The sequence below is a fragment of the Mus caroli genome, chromosome 8 (assembly GCF_900094665.2).
Source record: "Mus caroli chromosome 8, CAROLI_EIJ_v1.1, whole genome shotgun sequence".
NCBI lineage: Eukaryota > Metazoa > Chordata > Mammalia > Rodentia > Muridae > Mus > Mus caroli.
Genome location: NC_034577.1, coordinates 34,443,251 through 34,459,791, shown reverse-complemented (window position 1 = coordinate 34,459,791; position 16,541 = coordinate 34,443,251). Strand labels below are relative to the sequence as shown.

The following is a 16,541-nucleotide window of genomic DNA, read 5'->3' as shown; positions in this document are numbered from 1 at the left end:
TAGCCAAAGAATTTGTGAAGTTTGGGCTTGTAACCTGGATGAAGAGATGAAGAAAATCCGTCAAGTTATCCGAAAATATAATTATGTTGCTATGGTATGGACATGACTAAAGCTTTTTTAAATGCCTTTTGTAAGGGTGAAGTGGGAAGTGTGTGAGTGAATAAGTAAGTACGTGTATGTGTGTGTGTGTGTGGGGGGTGCACTGAGGCGGGTCTTTCCGTAGCCTGAGACTTCCTGATTAAGCTAGGTTGACTGGCCAGGAAGCCCTAGGGATCCACCTGCCTCTGCTTTCCAAAGACGTAAATTGCCAGCACATGGGCCATGCACCTTTTAAGCATAGATTCTTGAGCTTGAACTCCGGTCCACATGCTTGCATGCCAAATGCTTTTACCAGATGAACTGTCCCCCTGAGCCCTGGCTGTTAAAACCATCAGTTAAAGCCAGGCATAGTGGCGCATGCCTTTAATCCCAGCACCTGGGAGGCAGAGGCAGGCTGATTTCTGAGTTCAAGGCCAGCCTGGTCTACAAAGTGAGCTCCAGGACAGCCAGGGCTACAGAGAAACCCTGTCTCGAAAAACCAAAACAAAAAACCATCAGTTAAACCCTTTTCATTGATAGCTAGGGATTAATTTAATCATGAAAAAAGTGGACTATTTCTTTCATCGAAGGCTATCAGAAACAAAACTATTTTGACAAGTTGAGTTTTTTACTGCTTGCATTAATGGGCAAGGGATTAGGAATCAGGGACATTTGAATAAAAGTGGCAGACATGCTGCTTTAGAATTTAGTCTTGCTTCACCTGGGTTTAAGAGATTAAGGGAGACAGGCTTCCCTGTGCTCTCAGGAAGCTATGGCATTCCTGTGGGTTTTTACTGAGTCTGAGCTGCTTTGTGAGAAGGCAAGTCATATACCAAGGCTGCAGATGGGAGGAGGAGAATGTTGTGTGGCTTAGCCGTCTCTGGCATGGGGAGGAGGACATGGTTACAGAATATACTTGTTGATATACAATTTTGTGAAGCTGATTACGTTCAGTGGGAGGACTATACAGCCTATCTAAGCATGTCAGCTCAGCTCTAAGCAATCCCAAGGCCATGCTACTAGGTCCAAATAAGCTTTCAGAAGCCAGTGAGTTCCTGGGTATCTTTAAACATAAAAAAACCAAAATAGATCTTTTAGGAAAAAATTTGCTAAAGCTCCAGAAACATACTTGATCATTAAACAACTCTGCTCTTATACGTGGTATTCAGTCTGCCTAGCATGTTTATATAATTAATTTTCTGCTTTGTTACTACATTTTGTGTATTTGTTATAGCTAGTCTATTTTCTTGGGTTTTTTGTTTTTTTCGAGACAGGGTTTCTCTGTATAGCCCTGGCTGTCCTAGAACTTGTAGACCAGGCTGGCCTCGAACTCAGAAATCCGCCTGCCTCTGCCTCCCGAGTACTGGGATTAAAGGCGTGCGCCACTACGCCCGGCGCTAGTCTATTTTCTTGATCCACACAATTATTAGCCCTAGAAGGCGGTATTTCAATGTCTTGTATCTCTATCCCTAGCCCACTTCAAGTCTAGCTTAATTTTTATAGAATCCAGTAATTGGCTGGTGGTTATATTAAATTCAGCAAATTTTAATTTCTTTACTGTTTCATATTGACTTACTATTTTTTCTTCCTCCTCCTCTTTTTTGTTAGCCTTAATTTGAATGCTCATGCTAAACTAATACATAATTTTCTTACTATCACAAGTTAAAAAGAAACGCATCTCTGTGGATGAACAGGAATTTCTTTTTTTTTTTTAAGATTTATTTATTTATTATATGTGAGTACACTGTAGCTATCTTCAAACACTCCGGAAGAGGGTGTTATGTTAGATCTTGTTACGGATGGTTGTGAGCCACCATGTGGTTGCTGGGATTTGAACTCAGAACCTTCAGAAGAGTAGTCGGTGCTCTTAACCGCTGAGCCATCTCACCAGCCCCAGGAATTTCTTTATATAGCATACCATTCAGTAAGGTATACTTGTCCATAATTAGAGCTGAAACTTTCTGTTTGGGCAGGGACCGTTATTTTTATGAGCAGCAGAAATTGCTAGTGGCCATTTATATCTCAGATAATAAAGAATAGCTGCATTATAGAAATAACAGCTTACAAGAGAGAATGTGAATCTGACATGCTTTCTGTGAATTACACAGAAAATACCTGTGCTAACTAAAGAAATGACATTAATGAGACTTTTTCTTTATTTTGGTGTCAAGATAAATGTCTCACTGCTTTGATTGGAAAGCACAGGGTATTTTTACTTTTAAATCAATCTTTTATGCGGGTTGAGTTTAGTAATGTAATGCTATAAGTGTAGTTTCATATGCGTACTCCTTAGGAATGCGTTTATGATTTTTCTTTTCCTTGGAAATAGCCCAAATATTTGCCTGAGTTTACTATGAGTTATCAGTACAGGATAATAATTTATCGATACATTTCAAGAAAAAGTAATATAAGTTTATAGAATACTGAGGTCTAAGAGGTAATGCTATTCATGCTTATAAAATAAGCATTGAGTGTGAACATACAGAATTTCATTGTCATAGAATTCTCTGACTTGTATCAAAAATTTCCTGAGAGTTTATGGGTTGTATTTATAACCATTTAGTAAACAATTTTCAATTATTTTACAGGACACCGAGTTTCCAGGCGTTGTTGCAAGACCCATTGGAGAATTCAGAAGCAATGCTGACTATCAATACCAACTGTTGNGGTGTAATGTAGACTTGTTAAAGATAATCCAGCTCGGACTGACATTTATGAATGAACAAGGAGAATACCCTCCAGGAACATCAACTTGGCAGTTTAATTTTAAGTTTAATTTGACGTAAGTGGGAAATAAATATATAACCTCAGTTTCCCTGGAAATGTACTAAATATAGAAATTCAAAGTTTAGGCTTATTATTATGAGGCAGTTGTAATTGCTTCACAGTTAGAAAGATAATAAAAACTTTCTAATTTCTTTAGTTATAGAGATGTTATTTTTAAAATATGATGGCCATTTTTATAGAAAGCTGTGAAACTGTATTTGTGTTGCTGTTTCTGTTGTGTTGTCACTGTTAAGGTGCTGCAGATTAAACCTGGGGTCCTAAGCGACTCTTAGGGTATTGATTTGACTATTACATTTTGCTGTTGTTTTGCTTTTTTGAGACAGTGTCTCATTACGTAGCCTAGGCTGGCCTGGAAAACTCTATGTAGACAATGCTGGGCTCAAACTCCCAGAGATCCATCTGCTTCTGCCTCCCAAGTGCTGGGATTAAAAGGCTTGTGCCACCACACATAGAACTTTCACATTTCTTTTTATGCCCAACTTGGAGTTCATATGATTGGGGTGGCACTTGCTAACTAAGCAAGCAGGTGCCACTCAGCTACAACTCCGATCTACTATGACTTGTTAAGATAGTTATTATCCCTGTGAAGAAATTTTTATTACAGTCATACTTTGCATTCTAAATACTCACCACATGTACTAAGATGTTTCTTGGAAAATTGGGGCTATTTTCTTTTCAAATTCATTTTCTTTAAAGGACTATTCCCATGCAATCCTCAACCTCTTAATCTACACACAGAAAATGTAATAGTATTGAAGCTTGCATATTTGCCAAAACCTGATGTCTAACTCAAATCTTGGGTATAAACTATTTCTTTAGTTAAAATAGTTCTACATTAATTATTACAATCTTCATAGCTGAGGGAACTGCATGAAGGTGAGTCCATCCTTTTGACACAGCACCATTGGCAAAATTTATGCTCAAGAACCATGCAGTTGGATTTTTAAAATTTACACACACACACACACAATGTTTTAAGTAAGTTTGCCACATTTATAACCATTGTGGAGTTCATATGACTTCTGAGCTTCAGGATATAAGCGCCTAGTAGGGAGCAGGGGCATATTACTGCTGTTCCGGTATGGAAATAAAATATATAGTATATTCTACACTATGTTACAATATTGTGCTGCCCTTCTGCTTGGTAGCCTATATTTGTATAATATGACCAAACATCTGGTTTGAAAAATAGCAACAGAAAATGATAAGAAAATCAGTGCTAGTGTAAGAATTCTTACATGAGAATGAGAATTCATTCTTCATTCCTATTCTTTGTTGAATATGTACAGTTTTACATGTTAGACCTAATGAATAGCAGGACTGATGGTTTTAGAAGGCGATAGTGTAAGCAGTGCAGTTGTGGATCTTGAAAATGTGTTGTTACTCCTCTAAATAATCCTGATAGTATTTTAACATCTAGTGCTGTACTGACAGTCCCTGCAGACCCTAGAAAGGCTAGGTGCTCATCCCCACTGTCACTTCCTAGTGCTTCATGAGTACGACAGCTTTGGAACAAGGTGAAAATACCCTCCCATGCTTTCCTCAAATGATTACTGCGTTCTTTAGTTTTTTCCTATTTTACTTCTTCAGGGTTCTTTTTACCCCTCAAATTAACCATCATAACATTGGGTGTTGTTTGGTTTTTTTGTTTTTGTTTTGTTTTTTTATATAAGATACTCAGTTTGTGACTGGGAGCTAATATATCAGTGTATTAGTTGGTAAAGCTGGTAGTCTCCATTGCAAGGATGGTAATTTTTGTACCAGTGGCTTTTTCATTATTCTCCAGGAACATTTGTTTTTTTTTTTTTTTTCTTACTCAGACAAAACTAGTTTTACTGCCAATTTTGCTACTATTTCTACTAATGGTAGCATCGTAGGATAGTAAAGAAAAGAGTGTATTGGCTGGTGAGGTGGCTCAGTGCTTAAGTGCTTGCCATCATGGTGGATGATCTTAAGTATGATGCTCAGGACCCACATGGTGGGAGAGAACTGAATATGTGTCATATGATGGACATGTGCAGGTGCACACACATACACACACACACACTAATGAAAATTTTAGTCTAAACTTTTTAAGAAGAACATAGTGAAAAATGTTAATGAGAACAAAAGCCTTTGAGAAGATAAAAGTAGTACTGCATGATGTGGGAAGCATCACCATAGCATCTTAGACGTGTTGAAGGATGGTGGAAATTGGCCTTGTTGAGTGCCTAGAAGGAGCGTATTAGTGCACTAGGCTCTGCGGCACAGTGTTGGTGAACATTGTCCAACATCATAATAGCCTAGTGGTTTTCATCTCTCTGCCTGTTGTCTGTGCTTGCGAAAATTTTTGTGTTTAATTCTCACATTTGTCCAAGTCAGGGTTCTTTTAGGTTTGCCAGTGTTCTTTCAAGTTTTACCATTAGCATCAAGGGAGTAAGTGCAAAGCATTATATATCAGGTGTAGATAAAAAGATTTGTGGAAAGATATGTATGGTTGTAGTGTGTGTTGCATTAAGCTTTGCATAGATTCTTGAGAGTAGCCCACTTATAAGAAATACCTGCAATTGGAAGAACACTCTTCAAGTGTAAACATTACTTAACATTCTCTGAATCTTGAAGGCATGACTTGTAATGCCTAAATCAGTATTAGGTAACAAACATTTAGGAAAAAATAAATACTCTCTGTAAAAATATGTCTTTAGACATGTTGGTATTTTGGTCACTGTGACTGTTGTACTTACTGTGGGCTTGAAAGCAAGCATGGTTATTAATGTGTGTTTTCAAGCTAAGATTTTGCTTTCTTGCCCAGTGCTTGATAAACTCTGTAACAGAAAAAGAACATCACAGCCTTACTTAAGGAGCACACTGGCTGCTATAGTGTCCTCTTCAGAGCTAAGCTTGAGTGTTATGGAGTGAGCAAGCTGGATTATCCTCACCACTGACATAGCCTAAAACTTTTGGCTTGATGGACAGCATTTTCTAGTAGTGTTTTCTCACCTTCTCATTAGCTCCTCAAGGTTAAAAGTGAGGTAAACACACTTGCAGGGTGTGGATTTACCCACAGGATTGCTGTTAACATTGAAGTATATACATTTTAGACATAAAGAAAGAAAACTTGACTATAACAGTGTTACACTGTGACTTTATAAAGCTTATTTGCTGACATTTTTTTTCTTTTTTACAAAAAGCATGCTTTTGAAACTGCATTAGTATTGAAAAGTTGGAACAACTTTTACTAGTTTCTCAACACTTCCTAGTTGTTGTGTAACTATTATATTTTTGGTATATATTAAGGATTTCTCATTTATATGTGATATTGTTATTCAGAGTTCTGAGTAATCCGTTATTTGACCTTTTTCTGGGTTTTTTTTTGTTTGTTTGTTTGTGTGGGGTTTTTTTTTTGTTTATTTTTGTGTAGCCCTGGTTGTCTTGAACTCGCTCTGTAGACCAGGGTGGCCCCAAGCTCAGAGATCTGTCTGCCTCTGCCACCTAAGTGGACCTTTTTCTTAATGTCCTGTGGTATATCTAACTATGCTATGGTTGGATGATGTAGATAGATGATTAGGGTCTATGCTTTAGGTTCTTTAGTGAGCCCCTCACACGGTTCCTGACTTATGATGGCTCAGTTTACACTTTTTGACTATATACAGAAGTAGTATGCATTCAGTGGATGAGACATTGAATTTTGAATTTTGTTCCATTTCTTTGGCAGCACTATATACTCTTGTACAGTGTTGGGTAGCAGTAGGAAGCACTGTCTCCCAGCTGGCTGCTCTCTTCTATGATAGCTTGCATTACACTCTGCTGCCAAGCATTTATTGATGTAGTAATATTCTCGCCTTTTGTTACTGTCCTCCTAACCTCTAATGAGGTTATCAGGTTATAACCGTGATCATGGAGTATCTGTATAGCCTTCGGAAACTTTGTGGTTGATTTATTGGAAGTTGAGATCTAAATCCAAAGATGAAAACCTTGTTAAATTTTATGTATTCATTCCCAGAATGAATATTTCAGTAAGTTTTAACTGGGCACATATGTGCATATTAAGAAACAAGCAGGCAGGCTTGCTACTGTTTTCTGAAAGTTATAGTCCTTTGCAAATTGGAAACTTCTCAGTTTCATCCATTAGAAGAATAAATAGCCTATTTAAATAGCTTGCTAATTGGACTTGTGAGAATACTTCCTTTTCATTTGTCTTCTTGTCATTCATAGACTTTGCAATTTTAGGTGTATTTTTGTGTTATTTATTTGAGTTGTTATTTGAGTTTATTTTGGGTTTATTGTTATTAATTTAATTTATTAAAAACTAAAGATGGCTAACCATTAGTATGAAAGTAAGTGACATTTGAAGAAGGTACTATATCAACCCTATGGTGGGTATTTGGGAGGTGATCAAGAAGTAGTTTAATGATGATAAGAACATGTTTAGAAGTGTGAGTTCTTATAATAGGGTTTATTCATATTATAAAAATAGGAAATTTGGTATTTTTACATGATTGAGTTAGTAGACGGTGCATCTTTAGGATATTTACTAAGATAGCCATATGTACCTATGCCCTTTGGAAAATCTTCGGAGATTTTTACATGTTTTTCACTCATGTTTAGTCATAACTATATACTTTGCTAACTTAAATCTGAATAATAGATCTAACAGGCAGTAGCCAACCACAGATGAAATTCTTACAGTTTGACTAAACAATGCTATAGTTACTTTTTAATGTTCGTTTTTAGTATTTTTTCCCTTTATTGCTAGAATGTTTGAGAGTAGAGAAAGCAGAATGTAGAACATCTAAAGTTGGTACCATCAGAAAAGGATTGTACAGTGATTTGGAAATGGGACTCCTAATTGCTATCAAATTTACCTTACTGTAGGAAGTTTTCTTCATCCTCTCTAGAGATTGACCTCACCATTAAGGTTATGAGTTGGGTATTATAAAGCATAAGTTCTGTACCAAACTTTATTATAAAAGACTCATTCTACAAAGCTTAGAGTGAGTTATATAAATTTTGCAGAAGAGAGAGAAAGAAAGGGAGTGTTCATGTATCTTTGTTTGCCAACCTTACTTTATTATAAAATACCGAGGTCCTCCTCCAGGTCTCTCACCTGGGAATTGTGATTCAATAGGTCTGGGACTGCATTGGGACCTGGGAATCCATATTTTTGGTAAGTTCCCCTGGTGATTATTATCATTGGGCAAGTTTGGGAAATATTGACTTAAATGCACCAAGACTCACTATCCTACCTTATTGATGTATTATTTAATTTGGTAATGGTTACATAATGTTGACTATAATAAAAATAACTTGAGCATGTGGCTGAGAGCAACTTGAGCCTGGAGAACAGTCTACTCTATTCTTGATTGATTAATTGTGTTTAAACAAGCTTCAGTGTGAGCCCAAGGACCTCGTTTAAGGGACATATTTTTAGTATAACAAACAATTTAACCGAGGGTAGTGGGGGGGCCTGCATTGAATTTATTCTGATATCTTTCCTACAGGATGTTTCAAGAGAAAGCATGATGGAAAGTGATGATTGTGGCTCCTCTCTGTTTTTAGATGCTTCAATTCTTAATTTTGTCATTTAGTTCCTGACAGTCTGGGAACTAAACTGACCTTTGAAATTGATTTCCAGAGAATAAACTTCAAAAGTACATTTGATGAAAGTCAAACATTTATTTTGGTTTTGTTTTATTGAAGTCTTTTATAGAAATTTTCTTTTGCTGATGGTAGAAACCAATGTTAAGGTTAAAAAAATAAATAAAAATAAATGATAAATCCACAAGATACTTTTTCATGAATCTTCAACTTTTTAATATAATACTTAATGTATTTGTGCTTAGAAATTATAGGTGGCTTTTATATGTGGCTAAATAAAGCCTACTCTTTCAATTAAAAAAAAAAAGAACGAAATTGTAGGTGGCTTTTTGTCTGGTTTAAGTACAAGTTTGAAGAGCTGGTTTATAGTTGTGCTTCCTGGCTTGGTTTAAGGTAGTCATCTAGGAGTATATTTGCCTCTAACGTAGGTATGTGATTGCTGAAGAAGAAATGATGTCATAACTGAGTCTTTAATTCTGAACAGTTCACTGCTTACTAGAGCCGCTGAAAGGCTCCTCATTTGTGAGAGGAGGCATCTCCTTTTTCTTTAAGATGGAATGTAGTTTAACTCAGCCACAAGAGATGTTGGCCACTTGGTGTCTCCTTCCTGGTTCTGCTGAGAGCATGAGAGGTGTGCATAACCCCTCATGACTGTGGTTACAGCTCCATCTGGCAGCACTAAGCTGCAGAGACTGAAAAGAACATGTCTGTAGTAGCCTCTGGTGAGTAAAAGACCCTTTTTAAGCCCAGTGAAATATCTGTAATGTTTAGAAGCTGATGAAATTGAGTTGGTGGTAAGGGTGAACTCACCATTGGACTGTTTTGAATGATTATTTACTTTTTGGATACGTTATATTTTATTTTTCTTGATCATTGTGAAGCATTTGAATGGTTGGATATAAACCAATCCTCTGTCTTGTTTCTACATTGTAGTTATAGGCATAAGTGGAGAACAACTGTTTAATGGGAATTTTGAACTTTTGTTTTTTTTCTCCTGCCAGGGAGGACATGTATGCTCAGGACTCTATAGAGCTACTAACAACATCTGGTATCCAGTTTAAAAAACATGAGGAGGAAGGAATTGAGACCCAATATTTTGCAGAACTTCTTATGACTTCAGGAGTGGTTCTTTGTGAAGGGGTCAAATGGCTATCATTTCATAGGTAAGAAAAAAATAAATAAATAAGGGGTTGCAGTGTGCTTCCATCCCATCTGCCTTACGTCTGTCTGTCTGGGTCACTGTGTCAGCAGTGCTGTGCTTAGCTCTAGAAGGATTAACTGCCATGAGTCTGTCTAATACCTCACTGAGAACAGTGCTGTTTATCTTTTAGCAAAAACCAAAACCACACATGCCTGCTCTTGGGTACGTGTACCAAAAGTTCTCCTCCTTCAAATTATAAGTAAAGTAATAAACATCAAATAAAAGTTTATTTTATTTGTCCTCCAAAAGATAGGCTCAGTAAGGTCATCTGCCAAATATGAGTTTAAATTATAGGTAAGAAAAAGATACTTTATAGCTATAATTCCTCTCCTTTAAACCAGTGGAGAAAATTCATGGACCTAAAGGTCAGTACCAGTAAACATTTGTCTGTGTAGCGATCTCTGGGGATTGGGCACTTCAGGGAAGGCTTGCTGTCACAGGCCCATCACAGAAAGCAATGTTGAAGGAGTTCAGGAGGGGAAGGAGTGAGGCAGCTGTGGAAAGACTAGTGATAAAGGATGTGTGATGTCAATTTGAGGGAGCAGGAGGTTATATTGTATAAAAAAACAGTTCTTACTTTTCCTTAGTTCCTGTCACATTTAACTTTTGCACTGATAACTGTCTCGGAGAGTTATACTGACATAGAAACATTTGAGGAAATGTATATCTTAAAAAAGTCACCTAGTGGAAATGAAATACTCTGTTAGGGATTTATTCTTTGAAATTGGAAAGTGTCACCATCTCATGTAAATGGTGACAAGGTTTTACATGATTTTTGCCTTTGGCATGTTAAGTCTTGCTGACTTATAACATTTTCACATACCTTCCCATTCACTGTGGCAGTGACCTTACTGAACCTATCTTTTGGGGGGGTGCATTTGCATGTCTGTGTGGTTGACATGACACTCAGCTTTCACTTGGGGATGGGGATCAAAATTAAATACTCATGTTTGAACAGCGTCTCTCCAACCCAGAATTTTCTTACATATCAGAAAAATGTTATTGTAGTGACGGTAGAGTTAAATTGATACTGTCATGTGTTTAGTATGCTGAGTGATCAGTTTCTGCACAGTAGTTATGGATGTGTTTCTTTTCATTGCTCCTGTGTGTACATTATTGTTATTCCTTTTGCCTATAGCACGCATGACTTGTTTAATTTTCTATCTGAAAAACTAATAATCATTGTATGGTATTAATGTATTTTTTCTGAATTATTTTAATCTTTTTATTAGTGGTTATGACTTTGGCTATTTAATCAAAATTCTGACCAACTCTAACTTGCCTGAAGAAGAACTTGATTTCTTTGAGATCCTTCGATTATTTTTTCCTGTCATTTATGATGTGAAGTACCTCATGAAGAGCTGCAAAAATCTCAAAGTAAGGCTTCAGATGACTTTATCTGGAACTAGCACATTAGTTAGACCAATGATTCTCAACCTGGAAGTTGAACAACCCTTTCACAGGGATCACTTATGACCATTGGAAAACACAGATATTTATATTACGATGCATAACAGTAGAAAAATCATAAGAAGCTATGAAAATAGTTTTATGGTTGGGGTCACCACAACACAACTGTATTAAAGGATGCAGCATTAGGAAGGTTGAGAAGCACGATTTAGACCAAGTAATTTCTATAATATCTTAGGCCTGAATGTATTAAACCATGCTTTAGAAGTTATGTTAAGCCGGGCAGTGGTGGCGCACGCCTTTAATCCCAGCACTTAGGAGACAGAGGCAGTCGGATTTCTGAGTTCAAGGCTGGCCTGGTCTACAGAGTGTGTTCCAGGACAGCCAGGGCTACACAGAAACCCTGTCTCGAAACCCCCCCCCCAAAAAAAAGTTACGTTAAATTATCTGACCCTATTCTTAAATAACATAGACAATCTCTCCAAAGCTGCGGTATTTATCTTAACAGGATAAGGTTTGTTTTGATTTTGTGTTTTGCTTGGTTGGATTTTTGTTTTGTTGTAGATTCTTTAAATTGTATTTTATGTATATGGGTATTTTACGTGCACATATTTATGCACTAAATGTGTGCCTGCTGTCTGAGGAGGTTAGAAGAGGGCATCCCAGTCTCCTAGAATTATAGTTATGGATGGTTGTGAACCACCATGCTGTGTTGGGGCTGAACAGGTGTCCTCTGCAAAAACAGCAAGTGCTCTTACCTGCTGAGCCATTTTTCCAGCCCAGAATAACGTTGATATATTAATTGCATTAAATATATTTAAGATACACACACACTCTCACTCACTCCTGTGGAAGTTTACAGCAAGAGGTAGCAGAGGCTAAAAGAGAGTGTCAGACCCTCTGGAACTGGAGTTATGTATGGGTATTTGTGAGCCACCTAGTAGGTGCTAGGAACTGAAACTTGGTCCTCCACAACAGCAGTGCTCTTAGCTGCTAAGCCAACTCTTTAGTCCCCAAAATAAATTTTTAACAAAAGTCAAGCTAAGGGCCATGTTTTTGTTACTGATGCCAGATTGAGGATCATGAACTGAAAGTGTGAGGTATAGTACACTAACTGAGCCCTGTGTTACAGAGGTTCTCACACTCCCAGCACACAGAACTATTATAAACATACAGATTGAGGTTAGCCAGAAGCGGGCAGAGACATTCAGTAGTGTTCTAACGTGGTTTTCCTTCAGATTATCCTGACTAGAGACTCTCCTTTATTCTTTCTTGTTAAAGTATGATGATGTTATTTTTGTAGCTAAAACTGGTTAGGCATAAATACTATATAGTAAATGTGTAGGTTCTGTATAGACAGTAGCTTATTCTGATAACACTGAGCATATGTAGCCATGTATTTTTAACTTTTGAACATTAATTTTATCAAAACAAACATTTCCTGATTAAAGTACTACTTTGGCTCAAGAGCAAATTCCCCTGAGTTGGCACAGATCCCTGGCAATACACTGAGTGGGTTTTTAGTTGCTGGATTTTGGTGTGGTATGTTAAGTTATAACTAAGGAAACAAGTGTATGTGTAGCCAGTATTGTCCCTGTCTTCAGTAAAACCAAGGTTGGTCAAGTTTTCCCTATCTAGGTTTTAGAAAAATACAAACAGAGCTTTGCTTTAGGAAACGGTAAGGAATTTAATAGTTTTTCTTAAGCAAGAATAGAGGAATTATAATGTGGAAGCTTTAGTTTCAACAATTTACTGAGAATTGTAGGACACAAGTAATTTGTCTCTGATGTAGGTGTGGTGCCAAATAACTAGGAGAACTTCTTGAAAGATCATGTCATGACTGTCAGTTGAAAGTCATAGAATCCTGTGTCATTTGAGGTTTCCTCATAAGTGAACCCAGCAGGGTACTCTGACTTCTTACACAGATGAGTGGCATGCTGAGAATCTAAGGCTCCCATCTGGCTGGCTCTGGAAGTTTTTGGGTTTTTTGTTTATTTGTTTGTTTGTTTGTTTGTTTGTTTGTTTTTAATTGACACCTTGGTATAATAATAGTTTTAGAAACAGAGTCCTAATTTTTTATTCTTCTATATATTCAGAAATACCTAAAAATATCAAATATTTTATTGAGTGCTGTGTGAGCTGCTCACATTAAAAGTGTATGTTGGCAATAAGGTGCTACCAATCATTCATATCTAGTCTTCTTCTGTGTTCTAAGCAACTGCCAAGGATGCATAGTGCATACAATGTTAGAAACAGTGGCTGGGCAGAAGTCCTGTCAGGCTAGGATGTGACTACAGATGGCCTGACTTGATAGTAAAGGCTTTGTAATTTAAGGAGGAAGTTGGTTGGTAGTCTGCTCTGTGTCTGCCTTTTATTTCTTTTCTTTTCCTTTGACACTCATTATTTTTTTCAGTCATAGCTATAGTAATATAAACAGATCAGAGCAAACCATTCTAAAAGAGTTGTATATCTGCAAAATTCCCTTCTTAGTTGAGAAAATGAAAATTATGTGGTAGGTTGACAATGACAGTGGTCTGAACACTCATGTTATCTTTGTTTTATTTAGTTGTAAATACTTTAGGGGATGCAGATATTTTTAATGACACTGAGTATGGTTTATTACTGTTACCCTGAATATAATCTACTTCCTTCATATCTCTGGAAAGTTGTTAAGGCATGCTTAACTTGCCTTAAAATGTATAATTAAAATAAAATTTTCCTATTAGAATTTCATATTCTGATAAAAAAGGCTTTTATAGTCCACAGATAAATTACAGATTCATATTTTATCAATCCCCTTGCCATCTTTACAAGGTTCATCGTTATATATTAAAAATGTATTCATATTTTTGTCAGTGTCTAAATCTGAAATTGTGAATTCCAGTCCCAACGTCTTCTCTATTTGACAAGCAACTTTTCTTCCTTCTAGGGTGGATTACAGGAAGTTGCTGAGCAGTTAGAGCTGGAGCGGATAGGACCTCAACACCAGGCAGGATCTGACTCACTGCTTACAGGAATGGCATTTTTCAAAATGAGAGAAGTATGAAGACATCAGTGCCTTTTTCTTGGTTGTTAGGTAGAGAACATTAAAGGTCTGATGACAAAAGTTTTGGGCATTAAGAACCTACTAAGTGAAGATATAAATAGAGGTACTATATAAGTTACATCCACCACATTTGAATGAAAGTGTTAAATAAGTCCTCCTGAAATGTAACACAAAAGGAAATAGAATAAATTCTTTATAGAATAAAAAACATTATTTATTCTACTGAAATATGTTGTTTATAGAATAAAAAAATTAGGTGATTGTAAAAGTCATGTACATATGAACATGCTGTTTTTTTAAGCTAAAAAGTTAATAGTGAGGGAACTCAACTTTCTTAGACCCCATACAAGCCAGGGACTCTTACCTTCTCTTTCTCGAAACTGGTGGCAAAAATAGATTTTTCTCATGTCATTCTTCATTGCTTTAAAGGTTTTATAAAGTAGAACTTAACAGTTTTTACTAAGTCTTAAAGGGCTTTTTGAATATATAGGTATTAATTAAATCTGAAGTCTGACATGTAGTTGAATCAAAACTATCAGGAATTCCCCCATTAAGTACTTCAAGTATAAAATTGTTAGGAGTAGAAGAAGGATGTTATGTCGTGGAACTGAGTGTTTTTAGGATAGATAACCAGGTGATAGATGTCGTGGTTACTTCATTGCTGATAATAATAAACAAATTTTAATTGTATACCCACACACGTATATACATACACACATATGTATCCTATTTTTGGTACACTGTGTGAGTGTGTGTGTCCTTATTTTAGTTTGGTATAAACGGTACATATATATAATGTGCCTACAGGAACACATTTTTATGAAATAGTTGCTGTGGAATTATTTTGAGTATATTCTCTTGGTACAAACCTGCTATTGATAGAACCCATTTGATCTGTTTTGCCAGGTAGTATCGATTCAGAAGTTACTTGAATTGTCCACTCACGTAACTAACTTGTTTAGTTTCAATATAGGACCACCTTTTGGATTTTTATTTTAAAATGTCTTATGGCTAGTCAGTGGTGGATTTCTGGCACCAGTTTGTTATCTTTATTTTCCTTTTTTATTGGCTTCTTCAAGGACAGTAATGTAGTGAGGATGTTGAGGTTTACTGTCTAGAACATGTTCAGGATTTCGTTAATTTTAGCCAGTTCACCCTTGCACATAGACTTAAGACAACCGAAAGTGGTATAATGTCCCCTCCCGTTCTCGACATTATTTCTCATATTCTGTGAAGTTTGTTATGTTAAAGAAATGAAAATGTCTGCCATGTATTTTATGCTCATTAAGTCCTTATTGAAATGAGGTAAATGTTAATGAAAAAGATTTTTTGCTTTTTAGAGCGTGTCCTTTAGGCCTGTAGTTAAGGGCATCAGTCAGTCTTACTTATTAAATATGCAGCATAGCTTCTCGAAGGAACATCACAGAAAGAGTTAGTAGCAGTTACAGTGTTGAGATGTAAATGCAGGTTGTATCATTTGCTTAAAGTGATTTTTTTTTTCTTTCAAAATTTTCTTTTTAGATGTTCTTTGAAGATCACATTGATGATGCCAAATACTGTGGTCACTTATATGGCCTTGGTTCTGGCTCATCCTATGTACAGAACGGCACAGGGAATGCATATGAAGAGGAAGCCAGCAAGCAGTCATGACAGGAAATAGTCTTCTTATTTTTATTTTATACGAGTTACACACATGCTTGTATATAGNTTTTATCANCCCTTAAATAATAGGCAATACCTCCCCCTCCTTTTGTAGACCTTCTCTGCTTTCAGTAATAAGTATGGCCTTTCTTAGCTATGATCTTAATAAATTAAAGTACATTCAGGTTAAATCTGGCCTTAATTTAATACACTTCTTATCAAGCTTGTGTGACAAAGCTACATTACTGAATAATTTGATAAACTTTGCCTACTTGAGCTTGGTTTTGTTTTTCCCTTTTCCTAAATTAACTAGCATTGAGTGTAATTTATTTCCCTCTTCCATGCCTCTCCTTCTATTCTGCAGTACTTATAGGTATTTAAGATTGTGGACCATCAAGTTTGCACTTTAGAGAGTGATTTCAATCCTCTATTTTATCAGAAATTGTGATTTTTTTCTTGCTCTTAGCTAGAAAAATAACCATCTACCACCTTTTTACAGTATTTGCTTGTTTTTGACATTCAGAGTACAGCACGTGCATTGTGNAAATTGTTCAACAGGAATAACAGAAAAAGACAAGGAACTACTGAAGAGCCTAGTAACTACTGTTTCTGTGTGTAGTGTTTAGCCTTCCAAGCACATCTCATGTCTGTTGGTTTCTAATTGGCATGCATAGGCTGCTATGTGACTGAAGAATTTCAAACCAGCTTTACACCCTTCAGGAAGAAGCCCTGTGATTGGCTATGTCCTCTCTGCCAGAAGGCTGGCCTTTAAGATGTTGGAGCTCCAGTTTTATGACAGCA

The 16,541-nt window shown here is 36.5% G+C and overlaps 1 protein-coding gene across 3 annotated transcripts in view; it reads left to right on the top strand.

Moving 5' to 3' along the window:
• Positions 1 to 16,541, top strand: part of LOC110299654 (CCR4-NOT transcription complex subunit 7) — an 18,269-nt gene extending 1,728 nt beyond the window's left edge. For 2 of the 3 annotated variants that reach the window (XM_021169391.1, XM_029480432.1), the window contains exons 2-7: positions 1 to 94; positions 2,667 to 2,860; positions 9,444 to 9,605; positions 10,876 to 11,020; positions 13,983 to 14,093; positions 15,621 to 16,541. The exon at positions 1 to 94 is cut by the window's left edge. In XM_021169391.1, coding sequence (XP_021025050.1) covers positions 1 to 94; positions 2,667 to 2,860; positions 9,444 to 9,605; positions 10,876 to 11,020; positions 13,983 to 14,093; positions 15,621 to 15,749 — 835 coding nt within the window. In that variant the 3' untranslated portion in view covers positions 15,750 to 16,541. Of the gene's footprint in view, positions 95 to 2,666; positions 2,861 to 7,972; positions 8,012 to 9,443; positions 9,606 to 10,875; positions 11,021 to 13,982; positions 14,094 to 15,620 lie in introns of all 3 variants that reach the window. The other variant, XM_021169393.1, reaches the window with a different exon arrangement.